This window comes from Urocitellus parryii, chromosome 1 (genome assembly GCF_045843805.1).
Source record: "Urocitellus parryii isolate mUroPar1 chromosome 1, mUroPar1.hap1, whole genome shotgun sequence".
Classification (NCBI taxonomy): domain Eukaryota; kingdom Metazoa; phylum Chordata; class Mammalia; order Rodentia; family Sciuridae; genus Urocitellus; species Urocitellus parryii.
In genome coordinates, this window is record NC_135531.1 from 191591914 (window position 1) to 191611933 (window position 20020).

At 38.1% G+C, this 20020-nt stretch overlaps 1 protein-coding gene across 1 annotated transcript in view; it reads left to right on the forward strand.

Annotated features, from left to right (window-relative positions):
• Window positions 1-11491: 11491 nt before the first annotated feature.
• Window positions 11492-20020, forward strand: part of Ccnt2 (cyclin T2) — a 36340-nt gene continuing 27811 nt past the window's right edge. The window contains 2 exon segments of the mRNA XM_026388369.2: window positions 11492-11649; window positions 12464-12545. Of these exon segments, the coding sequence (XP_026244154.2) occupies window positions 11492-11649; window positions 12464-12545 (240 nt within the window).

Genomic DNA, 20020 nt, shown 5'->3' on the forward strand with positions numbered 1-20020 from the left:
AAATCAGCCATGGTGAAGATTTCTGGAAAAGCCCAGTTAAGACTTTTCTGTGGAGAAAGGGGGTGCCACTGAAGCCAGATTTAAAGTTAGGTAGTCAGTGTAGTTAGGTAAATCCGGTCTAATATCAAGTAAGATCCAAAATGGAGGCCATGTTTAGAATGAATTCCTAGAAAAGTTGAACAACTCTTGGAATGTTAATGAAGTCTGGGAAAAGCCCAAGGCCACAGCCCATCCCAAAGAAGTGTTAATGAACAGCCCCCAGCAAACTTGAAGATGCTGACTCAGAAGTCCTTCCTGCCCAATTATTTCTTTGGCCCACCTGTGTCCCACCCCTTGGGCCTTCCCACCTACATTCTCTCACTCATATGGACTTCGGAAACAAGCAGGAGTGTCCATACTCATATCAAATAAAATAGATTTCAAGCCAAAGTTAATCAAAAGGGATAAAGAGGGACACTACATACTGCTCAAGGGAACCATACACCAACAAGACATAACAATCATAAATATATATGCCCCAAACAACGGTGCAGCTATGTTCATCAAGCAAACTCTTCTCAAGTTCAAGAGTCTAAAAGACCATCATACAATAATCATGGAAGACTTCAACACACCTTTCTCACCACTGGACAGATCTTCCAAACAAAAGTTGAATAAGGAAACTATAAAACTCAATAACACAATTAATAACCTAGACTTAATTGACATATATAGAATATACCACCCAACATCAAGCAGTTACACTTTTTTCTCAGCAGCACATGGGTCCTTCTCAAAAATAGATCATATATTATGTCACAGGGCAACTCTTAGACAATATAAAGCAGTAGAGATAATACCATGCATCTTATCTGATCATAATGGAGTGAAACTGAAAATCAATGATAAAAGAAGGAAGGAAAAATCATGCATCACTTGGAGAATGAACAATAGGTTACTGAATGATCAATCGGTTATAGAAGACATCAAGGAGGAAATTTAAAAATTCTTAGAGATAAATGAAAACCCAGACACAACATATTGGAATCTATGGGACACATTGAAAGCAGTTCTAAGAGGAAAATTCATTGCTTGGAGTTCATTCCTTAAAAAAAGAAAAAACCAACAAATAAATGATCTCATACTTCATCTCAAAATTCTAGAAAAAGAAGAGCAAAACAACAGCAAAAGAAGTAGAAGGCAAGAAATAATTAAAATCAGAGCTGAAATTAATGAAATCGAAACAATTGAAAAAATTGACAAAACTAAAAGTTGGTTCTTTGAAAAAATAAATAAAATCGACAGACCCTTAGCCATGCTAACAAAGAGAAGAACAGAGAGAACTCAAATTACTAGCATATGGGATGAAAAAGGCAACATCACAACAGACACTTCAGAAATACAGAAGATAATCAAAAATTATTTTGAATCCTTATACTCCAATAAAATAGAAGATAGTGAAGGCATCGATAAGTTTCTTAAGTCATATGATCTGCCCAGATTGAGTCAGGAGGATATAGACAACCTAAACAGACCAATATCAATGGGGGAAATAGAAGAAACCATCAAAAGACTACCAACTAAGAAAAGCCCAGGACCGGATGGGTATACAGCAGACTTTTACAAAACCTTTAAAGAGGAACTAATACCAATACTTTTCAAGCTATTTCAGGAAATAGAAAAAGAGGGAGAACTTCCAAATTCATTCTACGAGGCCAACATCACCCTGATTCCTAAACCAGACAAAGACACTTCAAAGAAAGAAAACTACAGACCAATATCTCTAATAAACATAGATGCAAAAATCCTCAATAAAATTCTGGCGAATAGGATTCAAAAACATATCAAAAAAATTGTGCACCATGATCAAGTAGGATTCATCCCTGGGATGCAAGGCTGGTTCAATATATGGAAATCAATAAATGTTATTCACCCCATTAATAGACTTAAAAATAAGAACCATATGATCATCTCGATAGATGCAGAAAAAGCATTCGACAAAGTACAGCATCCCTTTATGTTCAAAACTCTAGAAAAACTAGGGATAACAGGAACATACCTCAACATTGTAAAAGCAATCTATGCTAAGCCTCAGGCTAGCATCATTCTGAATGGAGGAAAATTGAAGGCATTCCCTCTAAAATCTGGAACAAGACAGGGATGCCCTCTCTCACCACTTCTGTTCAACATAGTTCTTGAAACACTGGCCAGAGCAATTAGACAGACGAAAGAAATTAAAGGCATAAAAATAGGAAAAGAAGAACTCAAATTATCACTATTTGCAGATGACATGATTCTATACCTAGCAGACCCAAAAGGGTCTACAAAGAAACTATTAGAGCTAATAAATGAATTTAGCAAAGTGGCAGGATATAAAATCAACACGCATAAATCAAAGGCATTCCTGTATATCAGCGACAAATCCTCTGAAATGGAAATGAGGGAAAACACTCCATTCACAATATCCTCAAAAAAAATAAAATACTTGGGAATCAACCTAACAAAAGAGGTGAAAGACTTATACAATGAAAACTACAGAACCCTAAAGAGAGAAATAGAAGAAGATCTTAGAAGATGGAAAAATATACCCTGTTTATGGATAGGCAGAACTAACATCATCAAAATGGTGATATTACCAAAAGTTCTCTATAGGTTTAATGCAATGCCAATCAAAATCCCAACGGCATTTCTTGTAGAAATAGAGAAAGCAATCAAGAAATTCATATGGGGGGCTGGAGGTGTGGCTCAGCGGTGGCGCGCTCGCCTGGCATGCGTGCGGCCCGGGTTCGATCCTCAGCACCACATACCAACAAAGATGTTGTGTCCGCCAAGAACTAAAAAAAATAAATATTAAAAATTCTCTCTCTCTCTCTCTCTCTCTCTCTCTCTCTCTCTCTCTCTCCTCTCTCACTCTCTCTTTATAAAAAAAAAAAAAAGAAATTCATATGGAAAAATAAAAGACCCAGAATAGCAAAAATAATGCTAAGCAGGAAGTGTGAATCAGGTAGTATAGCGATACCAGACTTCAAACTATATTACAGAGCAATAGTAACAAAAACAGCATGGTACTGGTACCAATACAGGTGGGTGGACCAATGGTACAGTATAGAGGACACAGAAACCAATCCACAAAAATACAACTATCTTATATTTGATAAAGGGGCTAAAAGCATGCAATGGAGGAAGGACAGCATCTTTAACAAATGGTGCTGGGAAAACTGGAAATCCATATGCATCAAAATGAAACTGAATCCCTTTCTCTCACCATGCACAAAAGTTAACTCAAAATGGATCAAGGAGCTTGATATCAAATCAGAGACACGGCGTCTGATAGAAGAGAAAGTTGGCTACGATCTACATACTGTGGGGTCGGGCTCCAAATTCCTCAATAGGACACCCATAGCACAAGAGTTAATAACTAGAATCAACAAATGGGACTTACTCAAACTAAAAAGTTTTTTCTCAGCAAAAGAAACAATAAGAGAGGTAAATAGGTGGCCTACATCCTGGGAACAAATCTTTACTCCTCACACTTCAGATAGAGCCCTAATATCCAGAGTATACAAAGAACTCAAAAAATTAGACAATAAGATAACAAATAACCCAATCAACAAATGGGCCAAGGACCTGAACAGACACTTCTCAGAGGAGGACATACAATCAATCAACAAGTACATGAAGAAATGCTCAACATCGCTAGCAGTCAGAGAAATGCAAATCAAAACCACCCTAAGATACCATCTCACTCCAGTAAGATTGGCAGCCATTAGGAAGTCAAACAACAACAAGTGCTGGCGAGGATGTGGGGAAAAGGGTACACTTGTTCATTGTTGGTGGGACTGCAAATTGGTGCAGCCAATTTGGAAAGCAGTATGGAGATTTCTTGGAAAGTTGGGAATGGAACCACCATTTGACCCAGCTATTCCCCTTCTCAGTCTATTCCCTAAAGACCTAAAAATAGCATGCTACAGGGACACTGCTACATCGATGTTCATAGCAGCACAATTCACAATAGCAAGACTGTGGAACCAATCTAGATGCCCTTCAATAGATGAATGGATAAAAAAAATGTGGCATTTATACACAATGGAGTATTACTCTGCATTAAAAAATGACAAAATCATAGAATTTGGAGGGAAATGGATGGCATTAGAGCAGATTATGCTAAGTGAAGCCAGCCAATCCCTAAAAAACAAATGCCAAATGTCTTCTTTGATATAAGGAGAGTAACTAAGAACAGAGTAGGGACGAAGAGCATGAGAAGAAGATTAACATTAAACAGGGATGAGAGGTGGGAGGGAAAGCGAGAGAGAAGGGAAATTGAATGGAAATGGAAGGAGACCCTCAGGGTTATACAAAATTACATACAAGAGGAAGTGAGGGGAAAGGGAAAAATAATACAAGGGGGAGAAATGAATTACAGTAGAGGGGTAGAGAGAGAAGAGGGGATGGGAGGGGAGGGGAGGGGGATAGTAGAGGATAGGAAAGGCAGCAGAATACAATAGACACGAGTATGGCAATATGTAAATCAATGGAAGTGTAACTGATGTGATTCCGCAATCTGTATATGGGGTAAAAATGGGAGTTCATAACCCACTTGAATCAAAGTGTGAAATATGATATGTCAAGAACTATGTAATGTTTTGAACAACCAACAATAAAAACAAACAAACAAAAACCATAAAAACATCAAAAAAATAAAAAAAATAAAAAGCAATGAGAATATTTTCAAATGAAGGATGACATTAATAAGAGTTGAATTTTAAAAAGACCCCTCTGGCTTGCAGGAGGTATGGTGGAACCAGAGGCAGAGTCCAGAGATCTTAAGAAGAGTCAGTTAAAAGACCTTCATGATGGGTTAGATATAGGATGTGAGGATTAGAGGTTCAAAGATGACCCCTGGTTTTTTGGCTTGCATGACTGAAAGTGAATGTGCCATTCACTGCAAAAGGCAGAGAGAGAAGAACAAAGTTTGAAGGGCAGGAATACAATTTTAGTTTTTAGATGTACTGTTTTATTTATCTATTTTTGAACTGGGAATTTAACCCATGGGCAATTTACAACTAAACTACATCCCCACCCCTTTTAATTTTTTTAATTTTTATTTTGAGATAGGGTCTTGCTAAATTGCTGAGACTGGCCTTGAACTTGAGATCCTCCTGCCTCAGTCTTCTGACTTGCTTGGATTACAGGTATATCACTATGCCCAGTTTACACATGCTGAATTTTAATGATTTTGAGACCTACAAACAGGGAAGTTGAGTGTGTTGATTATACAATTTGAATTTACTAGCATATAGTAATATGTCCATAGACATTTATCAAGCAACAACAAAAAATAAACCTAATTTTAAAAATAGATTTTCCTAAGATGAGCAAAGACAGGAGTTAGAAGTCAACCTTCTAATTACTATTGGAATTTCTATGCTGTGGGAATTCATAGGGTTCTGAGTATAATTCAAATGGCTAGGCCTCATGAACTTATAACTATTATAATGGCTTGAATCTTCACTATCCTAGTGGTAACTCCTTGGCAAAATGCTTTCCACTACAATTACTTCTGGGGATCCCCAAATGAATGCTGTATTTGTCTGCTACAGCTGCCACAACAAAATACCACAAACTGGACAGCTTCAATTGAAACTTATTTTCTCACAATTCTGGAGGCTGAAAGTATAAGGTCAAAGTGGCAGTAGGGTTAATTTCTTCTAAGGCCTCTCTCCTTGGCTCATAAATGGGCATCTTCTTCTGCCTTTACATGGTCTTCCCTTTGTGTCTTCATCCTAATTTCTTCTGATGATGATGCTGGCCATGTTAGATTAGAGCCCACCCTATTTACTTCATTTTAACTTTATTACCTCTTGGAAGACCTTCAAGAAGCTTCAACATATGAATTTATTTGGTGGGGGTATCTAGGATTGAACTCAGAAGCACTCAACCACTGAGCCACATCCCCAGTCCTATTTTGTATTTTATTTAGAAACAGGGTCTCACTGAGTTGCTTAACACATCCCATTGCTGAAGCTGGCTTTGAACTCACATTCTTAATGTCTCAGCCTCTTAAGCCGCTGGGATTACAGGCATGCATCGGGCTGTATGAATTTTTGGGAGACAAAATTCAGCCCAAAACAGATACCTTATATGTGTTCATAAGCAAACCTGGCAACCTCCATGCCAAGTATACTAATCAGTGATAACAGACATTCTTCTCAGATGCCCATGTAAGAGTAAAAGAAATTGAAGTTAAAGTGTAAAAGACCGGGCAAATTGTAAAGTTTCTAAGCTGCAAGGCCTGAGTTAAAAAGTGAAGGACCAGGTATTGTTAAGTTCCTCTGCTACACCCAAAACCTGGAATTCCTGTAGCTGTAAGGACAATACCCAGAACTGCCCAGTAAATATTCCCCCTGACCCTCTGGTTGTTTAATAACCTAGGACCCAGTGCAGTTTGGCACGTAAGCATTCAAGGCCCAAACCAATCAGTTTGAATGTGTACCCCTCTTAGGAGTGACCAATCACCCCCGCCCGACCTGTTCCCACCAATGAATGTACTAATCAAGTTTAAGAATTGTTGTTTGATTTTCCTGCGCCTCATGATGATTTGTTCTGATGTATGCAAAGTCCCCGCCCTCCCCAAAAAGTGTACTTAAGCACTGCTCAACCCCTGCCTGGGGCTCTGGGCTGCTCTCCCTTCTTGAATGGGCACGGAGCCCCAGCACACTGGAATGGATCCTCAATAAATCCCCTTCTGCAATTGCATAAGTCAGTCTCTTGGTGGTCTCTTCCTCCGACATTTCGCCGGACCCTTACATTTAGTGCGTTGGCCGGGAATCGCACATCTCTGGACAAGAAGACCCCCAACGGACTTCTTTAGGGGGTAAGGCGCCTCTTTCTCCAATGTTTCGCCGGACCCTTACACCACTTACAGCACATGGTTCTAAGCAAAGGTAAAGAGAATAACTTTCTCAGTGGCATGTTTGAGTATCTGGCCATAGAACAACAGAGTTCACACAAGAATTTAGAAGAGTCTCTGAAGATAATTACCTTTTCATCTTTTTCTCTCCTTCCTTATCTACTGTACTTCTCCAAAATATACCTTGGGGAAAAAAATTGCACCATCATCAGATTCCAAAGGAGACAACCATTATCCAAGCATTCCTTTCTTTTCTTGCACATTTTCCTATCCCACCTAAAAGGAAGCCAGCTTTGGCTCAACACAATTCATATCACCCAGCCAGAACATTTATATTCAAGAAAATCACTTAAGATGAACTGATTAAGATAAACAACATCTTTAAATTTAACTGAGAGACCATTCTAAAGATATTTCCCAATAAAAATTGAAAGCATTAAATTGAGGTTTCCATTGTTGACACAAAAAAGTTTACAATTTATTAAAAAATATTCATTTTGAAAAATCAACACAAAAATATGCCAAAGTTTAGAGAAATCAAATTGTACCTTATCTCCCAGTCTTCACCCCAAAAAGAAAACAATTTTACTTTTTTCTTTTGTTTTTCTTACAGTCTATGATTATATAAATATATAATATATATTCCTGCTTTATATATATTACAAATATATATAAATATATATGTTCCTGTTTTCTTTTTACCCATTTTCATTTTTCTTGCTTTTTGGTAGTCATTTCACATATAAAATGCCTCCTTTTTAAAAGAATACATTCAATAAAGTTTATTAAAAATAGAGCAACCAGTTTATACAAGGTGTTTATAATTTCTACTTTTAACGAACTATTAATAATTGCCATGTATTCAAAGTTCAGTAATAGTCAAGAACTGTAATAAGCACTTTATCTCATTCAAAATATCACAATAAAAGCATAACTTTATACACACACACACACAGACACACACACACATATATACGTATATGTATTTTGGGGATAAGACATAGTATAGGGATTGAACCAGAGGCCCCCTATTGCTGGGTCATACCCCCAGTTCTTTTTATTTTGAGGAAAGTTCTCATTAAACTAATGAGGTTGGCCTCAAACTTATGCTCTTCCTGCTTTAGCCTCTCAAGTAGCCAGGATTGCAGATGTGTGCCACCACTCTAGCTGGAAGCTGCCTCCTTTATAAAGGAGGAATGCTTGTGGTGAGCCGTTTCTGTGTACTGTGGCCGCCATTACAAGATGGCGCTGATAAGCGCCGTGGCCTGTGATAAACAACTCCTTATTTTGGGAGAGTTGGCATGTAGCTGTAAAACACCCTATGAGAAAGATCCACTTGGCAGTTGTGCATTGGGGCTTTATCTGCTTTATTAAGGCTGGGGCACATAGCAGTAGTAGTAGGAGGAGGAGTAGCAGTAGGAGTAGTAGTCGTAGTAGAGAGAAACAAGCTAAAAGACATGTCAAAATAAAGGCCTGAATAAAGTGCTGAAAGAAGATTCCTGAGTTGCGTCTTCCTTGTGGGCAAGGGGTCGCGACAAATGCTATGAATGAAAATTGCATAGATGTACCATGATTAGCCAATTCTCAATTTATGAACATCTATGTTTCATGTTTTTTATAATTTCAAACTGCTGCTAAGAATATGCTGTGATATATGTTGAGCATCCTTTCATATGCTATTTTGCAACCTGTGTATCTTTTTTTGTGAGATATCCATTCAGATCTTTCACCAAATTTTAAATTGGGTTGTTTTCTCATTGTTAAGGATTTTTTTGTTGGTGCATTATAATTATACATAATAGTGAGTTAAGTTTTAAGAGGTCTTTGCATATTTTAGATAAAAATCTTTATCAGGTGTGTTCTGAAATATTTCTTCCTGGTATTTTCATTTTAAAAAATTGTCTTTCACAGAGCAGAGCCTCCACTTGAATGAAATCCAACTTATCAATTTTTTCTTTCATAGATTGTGCTTTTGATGTTGTACCTTAAACTTCACTGACAAATGTAGGGTTGCCTTCATTTTCCCTGTTTTATAATTTTGAATTTTACATTTAGTTCTATGATTCATTTGATCATAGAAGGTATATTAGATTCTCTCTTTTTTTAATGGATTTCCAGTTCTTCCAGCACTGTCTGTTTAAAAGACTCCTTACTCCATTCAGTTACCATAACTACTTTGTCATAAGTTGGTTGACTATTTGTGTGGCTATTCTTTCATCACCACCACCCTCTCTCAATTACTGTAGCTTTGAAGGCAGGCAGTGTCAGTCCAATGCGCTCTTCAGTATTACCTTGCCTATTGTCTTTTGCCTTCCCATATAAACTTTAAAATCATTGTCAATATTTTCAAAAGTACTTCCTGGAATTTTGGTTGAGATTGCACTGAATTTCTGTATGAAGTTGGGAATAACTAATATGTAAACTTGAGTTTTGTAATCCACAAGCCCAGGACATCCTTCCAATTTTTAGATTTCTTTTATCAGTTTTGTAGTTTTCTGCATATAAATCTTATATGTATTTTAGATTCATACCTATTTATACTTCGGGGAGAGAGTACAAATGTAATTAGTATAGTGCTTTTTTTTTTAAGTTTTGTTTTGGTACGGGAAGTGGGGGGGATTGAAACCAGGGGCGCTTAACCACTCAGCAACATCCCCAGCCCTTTTTTGTTTTGAAACAGAACCTCTCTAAGTTGTTGAGGCTGGATTTGAACTTGCGATTCTCCTGCTTCAGCCACCCAACCCACTGGATTACAGGCATGCACCACTGCCTGTAATTTCAAATTTCAATTATTCATTGCTGTTATACAGGAATACAATTGACCTTTGTATATTAACTTTATATTCTAAAATCTTGCTATCATTGCAAAATTAATTGCAAAAGTGGTTATTATTTCTTTGGAATATTCTGTATAAGCAATTATGTCATCTGTGAACAGACTGACATTTCTTTCCAATCTCCATGTCTTATTGATTGTATTAGCTAAGACATCCGGTACAATCATGAGGAGTCCAGAGAGGGGACATTCTTGCCTTCTGCTGGATCTCTGGGGGAAATAATCTATTTTCTCACCATAAAGTATTATGTTGGCTGTAGGTTATTGTTTTTGTTGATGTTTTTTAAAGATGCTCTTTATCAAGAAAGTTCTCTATACCTGCTTGATAATTATGAATGAGAAATAAAGGCAGGCACTTTTAAAACGTTGCTTTAAATCAATCTAGGAACTTCTAAATAACACAAGACCTAAGTCCAGTAAGAAATTAAGTTATTTAGGCAACTATCTCTAATAATCGCCTACTATAATCAAATCGGTATTATAGCATAATTGAGGCAGATACTGCCTGCCCTATGCTGAGTCTGGGAGCCCCAAAACAATGATGAACAAAAGCCTGGAGCTTTAATTAGGAACTCACTTGAAGTGGGTCTGTACTCCGAAGTCTTCAACAAATAGTTAAAATTTTAAAATCAGAAACTTTGTTCACAAACAATATGCATTGGTTCAGAGCTGGGCACTAACTCTCACAAGCTCTGAGGCATTTTCTTAGAGATAGTGAATTAATCAACAGGTGTATGAGATGTTATTTTATCAGATACTGAAGCCCAAGCTTTGGGTAACATTTTTTTTCACTCAATTCCCCTTGGGATATTCATTTTCCCACCCTTTTATTGCATAAATCACATCGCAGTATAAAAACATACTCCCAAGGTTGGGGTTGTCGAGTGCTTGCATAGCGTGTGAGGCACTGGGTTCGATCCTCAGCAACACGTAAAAGTAAGCATACTGTATCCACCAATAATTTAAAAAATAAACTTAAAAAAACACTCCCAGTCTGGACTCAAGACCTAATTCAGAGAGTCAGCTCCTCCAGTTAACTGCACATTTGGCAAACATCTTAAAATAAACCCAAAGTATGCGGCGTGGTTTTTTTGGCTTTGGAGGTTGAGGGACTCAAGCGCGGACAAACGTAGAGCATTATTTCCTCTGCACTCTTTTCCATCTAGCTCCTTCCCAGAGCTGCACCTTGGGCGAAGGCTCTTCATGGACCCTGAAGTCACTCGTCTACGAAAATAAGCGAAAGGAAAATGGAGGCTGCGGCACGCGGTCGCGACAGAAAAAGCTTTCCTGTTTTAAAGAGCAACCAATGTTAGGATCCAGGAAGAAACCTCCGCGACTTCGAGTCCAAACCCAGGGCCCACCGCGCAGCCGCCCGCCCGCCTCTCTTTCCACCCAACCCGAGCCCAGCCTCTTCCTTCCTCTTACTCCCGCCCCTTCGCCTTGCCAATCCTTAACCCGGCATGCATCACGCCGACCTTTTCCTTCCTAGCGACCCCACCTTCGGCGCCTCTCAATGACAAGTGGCGCAGAGCATTGTGGTCCCGCTCTCTCGAGAGAGGTTGGGGGCAGGAAAAAGAAAGCAAAAGACTTGGGCAGGCCGGTAGGGCGGTCCCCGCGCACGCGCACGGGAGGAGGCGGGGGTGAAAAGTGGGCGGTGCGTGGCCTACGGCGAGCGGAGTGGGGCGGGGCCGCGCGGCCTTGGCGGGGAGTCCGCGAGCCGGGAGGGGAGGGGGGTGGGTGAGGGAGCGGGCGGAGGAGGAAGTGTCATGGCGTCGGGCCGTGGAGGTTCTTCTCGCTGGTTCTTTACTCGGGAACAGCTGGAAAACACGCCGAGCCGCCGCTGCGGAGTGGAGGCTGATAAAGAACTCTCGTACCGCCAGCAGGCGGCCAACCTCATCCAGGACATGGGACAGCGTCTCAATGTGTATCCTTTCCTGTTCTTGGCCTTCCGCCCCTCACGCCCTGTCTCCCTCGCCGGGTTGCCGGGCCTGGTGTCCCGTGAACATGGCGCCGGTGCCTTGGCCTTATGTGGGCCTTGGCTGTGTCGTGAGTGAGGGAACGCTTGGGCTCGGGCAGTCACGAGAAGCCCGTGGACGAGGAGAAGGGGAGAGAGGAGCACAGGAACGCAGGCCGGCAGGTTGCGTTGTGTAATCTGTTTAGGGCAGCGCGTGGTGGCGGCAGGGAATGGGAGTGCCTCTCTGGAGAGAGCAGAGTCTGAGTATTATCGAAGGAAAGGGGCGGCTCCTTCGACGTCTCCCTTTGCCAGAAGGGGTTGAGAGGTGGGAAAGCTGAGTGGTAGGAAGACTGAAGTGTTCTCCGAGGCCTTTCTCCGCGCTCCTCTCCCGCTCGGTGGCGGTTCTCTTGTGCCTTGGAAGCGCACTACTGGAGGTCTTTATGTTCTTGGCGTGGTTTTGTTTGTATGTGTGTGTGTGCGCGCGCGCGCGCATTTCAACTGCTTGATTTTTGGTTGTAGCCACTAATAAATAGTTCGAGGGCTCTCATAATAGTAAAGTTAGAGAGAAATGTCCGCAGGTATTATTTTTGCTATTTATTTGGCGTCAAGCCTATTATCCCCACCCCCACCCGGCTCCGGCTTTTATTTATTTCCTGTTTTGGATTTGGTTTTGAGTGAATTGGAGGCACTGGGAAAAGGACCTTAGATCAGGAATTTTCCATCAAAGTTGTTTTGGGAAAGAGATGTTGTTTTTCTCAGAAATTTCCTGAATGTAACATTCCAGCTCTCAGCTTACTATAAACACTGCGATTGTTTATATGCACAGGTTTTATATGCACCATTCTTTCACCAAATTCAGTAGAAATGTAAGTACCATTTTATTACCTATTATACTGCTACCACAATTTAAAGTAAATCTATACTCAGAAAAAAGTTAGTTGGTCATTGATTTTACTGTTGAACTTAGTGTTCCGAATTAACGGTAAAAGTAAATAACGTGATAGACGTTTTGTTCAAACGCGGAGGGTTTCTTTGTGTACGTGTTTAAATTTTATAATGAATTAAACGGTAAGGCACTGTGTTAGGCTCTGCCAGGCCTTTTAAGCTGAAAAATAAGAAACATTTGCCTCAGAGTTAATAAATCGGTTTTCTTCATTTAAATTTTTGTATTTTACATTTGAATATGTTTAGTAATCATTGTGTAGATTGGGCGAGCCTGTTCATTCAGTGATAAATCTTAATTTTATTGGACTGTTTCAAATAATTGGAAATTGGGATTAATTCCTTTGAAGTGATACTGAAAGAGCTAGCTGTTTAGGGAAATACTTACTAATAGTTTAAGATGTCAGAGTTTCTGTTTATCATACATTAGCATTAGTTGTCTCCTTAAGCATTAAGTTATTCAAATGTCAAAATTCTTCCTTCAAGTAGTCTGTGTCAGGAGTGTATTTGTATATGTTAATTTTGATGGAAAACTTGGATACTAAAGTATTTATTTCTTTTCAGAATAACATGTGTGGCACTTGTTAGCCAAAGGAAAAAGAAATGCATATTGTTTAGAAATGTTTAACCCTGGCTTAATTCTCACTATCTTTATTTTTTACTCTTTTCCCCATGCTTTTCTGAATGTTATTCTTAAAAAAAATGTGTGTTGGAGAACTTAATGCAATTTTGGATAGTCATTAGGACTTCATTTGCTAAGAAAACAGTCTTAGAAAGCATCCTTAAGAATGTTATTTTTGAAAGGGGAGAGTTTCATGATTTAGATTGATTCCTGCTTCTAGCTCTTATGATCATAAATCTAATTTGGTTTATTAGATTTATCTTGAATAGTATTTCTACTATTACATATATATATACATATTTCTGTGTAGGTTTAGGTCTCTTGCCTTCCCCTTTATTTCTAATCTTCTTAAATCTGTGTAATTAATTCTTGCTTTATTAATTTGAGTTTCCTGGTTATTTTTTAGGCATAACTCCTAAGTTAGTGAATAGTATTGTGGAGGAGAACGGAAACCAGTAGGAATAATATTTAGATTAAAGGAATTACATTTTTATGTAATTCCTTTAATCTAAATATTAGATTCAAGGTAGTAGTGAACTTAATGAATACTAACATAAATTTTGCTGTTCTTAAGTACTCATGGGTAATGCTGGTAAAAGTTATAAATCAAAAAGTTCTGGAAATTCTTTATACAGCTTTATATAGATGTCCCATTTGGTGAATTGGGTTTACTTTTCTACTTCCAGCAATGATCATCTCATACATGTCTTCATTTCTTTTTTTAAGTTTTTCCTCTTACATAATTTGTCTTTATGAGTTGATTGGTGTGCTTCAAAATATCTTGTTGAAGGCCAGGCCAAAATTCACAACTTTAAATTGATGGGTAAGGCCCAGGTCATTTTAATTCTAGCTTTCACTATTTTATTAAATGTCATTATTCAGTAAATAGCTAGAATATTTTATTATTATTATTATTATTATTGTCATGTGTGTATGAAGATAAACTTCAGCATTTTATATTTAATTATTATCAGCAACATTGAAATCTTAGGTTAATTTCAGTTTTGCAAAGCAACATGACATCCTTCACATAAAGCTTGTCCTTTTTACCTTCATTATTACAATCTCATAAGTGATTGTTAATGTTAGTGTACTTGAATCAATTTCACAACTTGACCCTTTTGCGCGTGCGCGCGCACACACACACACACACACACACACACACACACACACCATCCTTTAGGGTGAAAGGGGTGATCTCAAATTGAATGTGAGTCAATGCTTAAATTCATATTCACCCAGATTATTGGGAAATTTTTTATTCAGGGATGTAATCAAATGTTGGGTTTACAAAAGCCTAAGTCTTCACATAGTATACTGAACATCATTTAGTAATTGGACCTATGGAATAACAAGCTTAGATTTTAAGCTGCTAGAACAAACTGTATCAAGTCTTAAATATAATTGTCACTTCATTTTATTTCCAACATTGACAAATAGTATTTAAGAATAAAATCATTATCAGCCTGTGCTGGTGACCCACTGTCTCTTTCTCATCCTGTTCTTTTGTCAATTTCTTATAGAATTGAGTCACTATAAGAAGTAAATGACTTTTCATCTGTAGTCTAATTAGGTAAATCTATCCTTCATTTACTGTGTGCCTTATGTAATTCAGATTGACAATTAAATTTCTAGATCACGTTTAAGATAGGTCTAGTAAAAGTATAAAGGCCCTGGGGCTGACAATGTCTACAAGGTATAAACTGAGGGTTGAGCATCCTCAGTAGGTTTTTTTGTTTTTGTTTTTGTTTTTTTGGTGATGCCAGAGATTGAACCAAGTCTTATGCTAGGCATGTGCACTGCCCACTAAGTTATATCCCCAGCCCCTCCAGTATCACATTTAAGAGTAGATATTGACTTAGTTTCTCAGATTCTTTATTAATTTGGTTAGACAAGTTTATGATGGTGTTTGTTTCTTTTTTGTATCACTGGTGGTTGAACCCAAGGCCTCACTCATATTAGGCAAGCACTCTGAGCTAATCCTCAAAACTTTTATTTTACTTTGAGACTATCTTGCCAAGTTGGCTGGTCTGTCCTCTGAATTGCTATCCTCCTGCCTAGGCCTCCTGAGTAGGTAGAATTTCAGTCATGTGCCACTCACCCAGTGCACTTTTAAAATTTTTTTTGCTGGGTGGCAGGGGTGGGGCGGGGGAGATACTGGGAGTTGAACAGAAGCACTTTACCCTTGAGCTATATCCCCAGCCCTTTTTGTATATTTTATTTAAGACAGTATCTCACTAAGTTGCTTATGGCCTTTCTGAGTTGCAGAGGCTGACCTTGAACATGCTATCATCCTGCCTCAGCCTCCAGAACCACTGGGATTGCATGTGTGCATCACCATATGCAGATAAGTCCAGTGAGTTCCCTTAAGGATCTCTTAAGTATTTTTGCTGGGCATAGTCTGCTGTAATAGCACTTCTCCAATTGATGTACTTTATTTTCCTTAATAGGATTGCCTCTTTCTTGAGTTCATCAATTAGAACTACAGATAATATGCAAATTTTAGATGTATTATAGTTCTATTTAAGAGCCCACGAATACATGGTGAGTAAAGGACAGCACTAGGGGTTAATGATATTAAGAAATGACTACTGGGGCTGGGGCTCAGTGGTAGAGTGAGCGCCTTGTATGAATGAGGCACTGGGTTTGATCCTCAGCACCACATAAAAATAAATAAAATAGAGGCATTCTGTCCATCTACAATTACAAAAAAGAAAAAGAAAAAAAAGAAATGACTATAATGGTTAGTAAGAATGGACATGGTCTACATCATAGTTGAGTTTAATTTTATACATGTACATTAGATTGATCCCCTGCTGCACATAAGCAGATTTGTATTTGTGCAATTTGATTTCCACTTTCTGCTCACAATTTTTGTTTTGTTTCTCAGTTGACTTGGCTCTTGAGTAGTGGAAATCATTGGAAATTTAAAGATAATCTGGTATTCCTTTCTTCCCTTATGAAGACTTCAGTGATTCTGAGGAAGGACTTTTTTTAGAGTCTATCATGAGAAGTGTTCACAATTCCTGTTCTTTGTCTGATAAAAGCTACCTATTAGAATGTAATGGCAGGGTTTTTGTTTTGTTAGTTATTTTGCTTTACTCACTGTTACATTACTGCTGCCTAGAAGGCTGCCTCACATAGAGAAGATAGTTTATATTATTCTAATATGCCTTGCCCACATACATGCATTTAGAGTGTTTTATGATTGAAAACTACTGCAGGCATATAGCAAATTAAAATGGTAGAAAGAGGGTTAGGTGTAGCTGCTTCTGGGGTAGTTTTTTGTTTTAGTTTTGGTATCAGAGATGGAACCCAAGGGTGCTTATCCACTGAATTCACATCCCCAACCAATTTTTATTTTGAGATGGGAACTTGCAAAATTGCTTAGGGCCTCACTAAGTTGTGAGGCAGGTTTGGAACTTGTGATTCTCCTGCCTCAAACCTCCAGAGCTGCTGAGATTACAGGTATAAGAAAGTTTTTATATTGGAATGTTTTGGTTCATCTACTCTGTTGAAATCCAGTGGTGCATACCATCCACAATAAATATTTGGTCCCTGCTCTATATTTAATACCTCTTAAAGATATAATTGACATTGCTTATGTTTCAGCTGTTGAAAATAAATGAGTGGGCTTTTTTTTAAAGTATATTTAGAGTTATACATCAATTTCAGAAGTTGTTATCATTTCTCTTTGTTACCTCAAAAAGAAAACCCACTCTCACTTGCCATCTTTGCCCATTCTTTCCCTTAGCCTATGTGAACATTTCATATAAAGGGAATCCATACACTAAGTAGTCCTCTTGCCACACTTTGGCTATTTTGAATATTGTACCTGTGAACATTGATACGTATGTTTTGCTTTCCCTTGGGTTCATGCCCAGGAGGAAAACTGCTGGATCATATACTAGATTCCAGTAATTTTTTTTTTGGTACTGGGAATTGAACTCAGGGGCACTCAACCACTGAGCCACATCCCCAGCCCTATTTTATTTATAGACAGGTTTTCACTGCTTGTGTATCCAGAAGGGAAATTGGCTGGATTATATAATTCTATTTTTAATTCTTTTAAGAATTTACCATTTGTAGCATTTTACATTTCCACCATCAGTGCACTAGGGTTCCAGTTTCCATGTCTTTGCCCGCAACTTTTCTGTTTTGAAATAGTAGCCATCCTAACTGTTGATCTTACTGAGATTTTGATTTGCATTTCTGTAATAACTATTTAGGTTAATCTTCTGTGCTTGTTGGCCATTTGTATCTTCTTTGGAGACATGTTTAATCAAGTCCTTTGTCCATCTTTCAGTTGCATTGTTTGGTTTTTGTTGTTGTTATTTATGTATAAATTTTTTATCACGTATATGATTTGCATATATTTTCTCCCATTCTGTGGGCTTTTGGCTCTTTTATTGGGGGGTGGGTACTGGGGGTTGAACTTGAGTCACTTGACCACTGAGCCACATCCCCAGCCCTATTTTGTATTTTATTTAGAAACAGGGTTTCACTTAGTGGCTTAGAATCTAGCTTTTGCTGAGGCTGCCTTTGAACTCCTGATCTTCTTCCTCAGCCTCCTGAGTTGCTGGGATTATAGGCATGTACCACAACACCCAGATTTTTGCTTTTTGATGTACAAAAGGGTTTTATTTTGATGAAAGCCAACTTGTTTTTTCTTTTTGTTACCTGTGCATTTGGTTTCATTCACAGTACCATTCCCAAATCCATGAAGCTTGTTTTCTTATAAGAGTTTGTAATTTATTTCTTATGTTTATGGTTTTGATTTATTTTTGTTACTTTTTGTATATGTAAGGTTGGTAAGGTTCCAATTCATTCTTTTTGCATGTGAATATCCAGTTTTCTCACCACCTTTTATTTTTTTAAAATAATTGTAGAGATTTTGTTGCTTTAATTAGAAGGCACAGCACTTCTAATTTTTCCTTATGCTATCCTTTATGAGCTAAATATTCTTCTGTTATACATTTTTATAATTAGCGTAGCTTTCCTGGAATTTAATAAGATGTGCTTCTGTTTTTCTAATCTCACAGAGCTCCTTTTTTATTTTCATGTACTATTTTAAAATGTTTGCACTGTTGTGCTTATCCTGCCAATTGTGCTTTTGTTCTCAGAGGTTTCTCTTCAGTGCAAGTCCTGGAAAAGAACCAGATCATTTTCAAAACTTAATAGATGTTAATTTCGACCTTTTAAGCTTTACGTAAAGTAAAATCCACCCATTTCTGGTACTGGCAAAACTTCTATTTAGCTCAGGAATTGGCCTGCCACGATTTCCAGTGAACCACCTATTGGCTCTTTTGAGGTTCTTCTGTTATTGGATCCAACACATGTCCTTTTATCACTCTTTGCCTTTTGCTACACAGGTGCTAAGTATTTTGACTCCATAGTACCCTATTTTTGTCTTTACCCACTTGTATTTAGATTTCCTAGGAACGCCCTGTCATGTGATTGGGTTGTAAGTATTTATGGGGTTTTGATTTTGCTATCTTGTTGCTTTGTTTTTCTGTGGGAATTTCGAATTGCCTCTGCCAACATCTTTAGAAATTATTAAAGGATAATGCTTGCTCAACTACCTTCATTTTTGTCTTTTGTGTGTGTAATACTAGAGATTGAACCCAGGGGTGTTTTACCACTGAACTATGTCTATATCCCCAGCCCTTTTTATTTTATTTTACTCTTGAGATAAAGTCCCACTGAGTTGCTGAGGCTGGCCTAGAACTTGTAATCATCCTCCCTCAGCCTCCTTACTCACTGGGAATACAAGCATGGTGCAGCTTCGGTCATCTTCAGTGATAAACTATTTCTAGTGACACTAGGATAAGGTATTATTATTTAAATGTACTTAAGGTACAAATTCTTCTAGGAAGTTGGTTTTCTTTTCTACGGTTTTTTCAAAGAAATTACTAAGTTACTTGAAGTTTTCCTGTTAAATAAGGAGGGTGATCTATCTGGGAGATATTAATAGATATTAATAGATAAATATTACAAAGTACATATGATGTTCTTTTTTTTTTTTTTAAGACACAAGGTCTCACTGAGTTGCTTAGCAACTTGCTTTTGCTGAGGCTGGCTTTGAACTTGGGATCCTTCTGCCTCAGCCTCCTGAGGTGCTGCTGGGATTACAGGAGTGCACCACCACGCCCAGCGCACATATGATATTCTTAACTGATTTTTCTCAAACTGATTCTGAAAACAACTAAGAAAATTTCCCAAAAGTTTTTGTTATTTTGAAACAGTGCTCTTGTCTGCCTAATTATGGATTTAGTGTAGTGACTCTGTATTATGAAAGTCTTTAGTCTTAATAATTTGTGTCTATGATGATCATATCCCACTTGACCTTGAATTTTTTCTGTGTTGGGATCAAATCCAGGACCTTGCACATGCTAGGCAGGTGCTCTGCTGCTTAGCTACACCCCACCTCAAGAAATAATATTCTGTTTTGTGCTGCTATAACAGAAGGAGTTTAGGTAATTTATAATGGACAAAAATTTATTTTCTGGCAGTTCGCAGAAACTCCAAGGTCTAGGGTTTAGCGTCTAGCTAGGGCCTTCCTACTGAAGATCACATAGTGAAAGGACAAGAAAGAGAACCCACATCCCATCCCTTTTTATAATGGTATTAACATCTATTTGTAAGGGCTATTTTTCAAGCCTTCATGACTTAAAACACTGCATTAGACGCTATCTCCTCTCTCTCTTGCCTTGGAGAGTTACATTTGCAGTGCATGAATTCTGGGACATATCCAAACCATTAGGAAATTCTAAACTA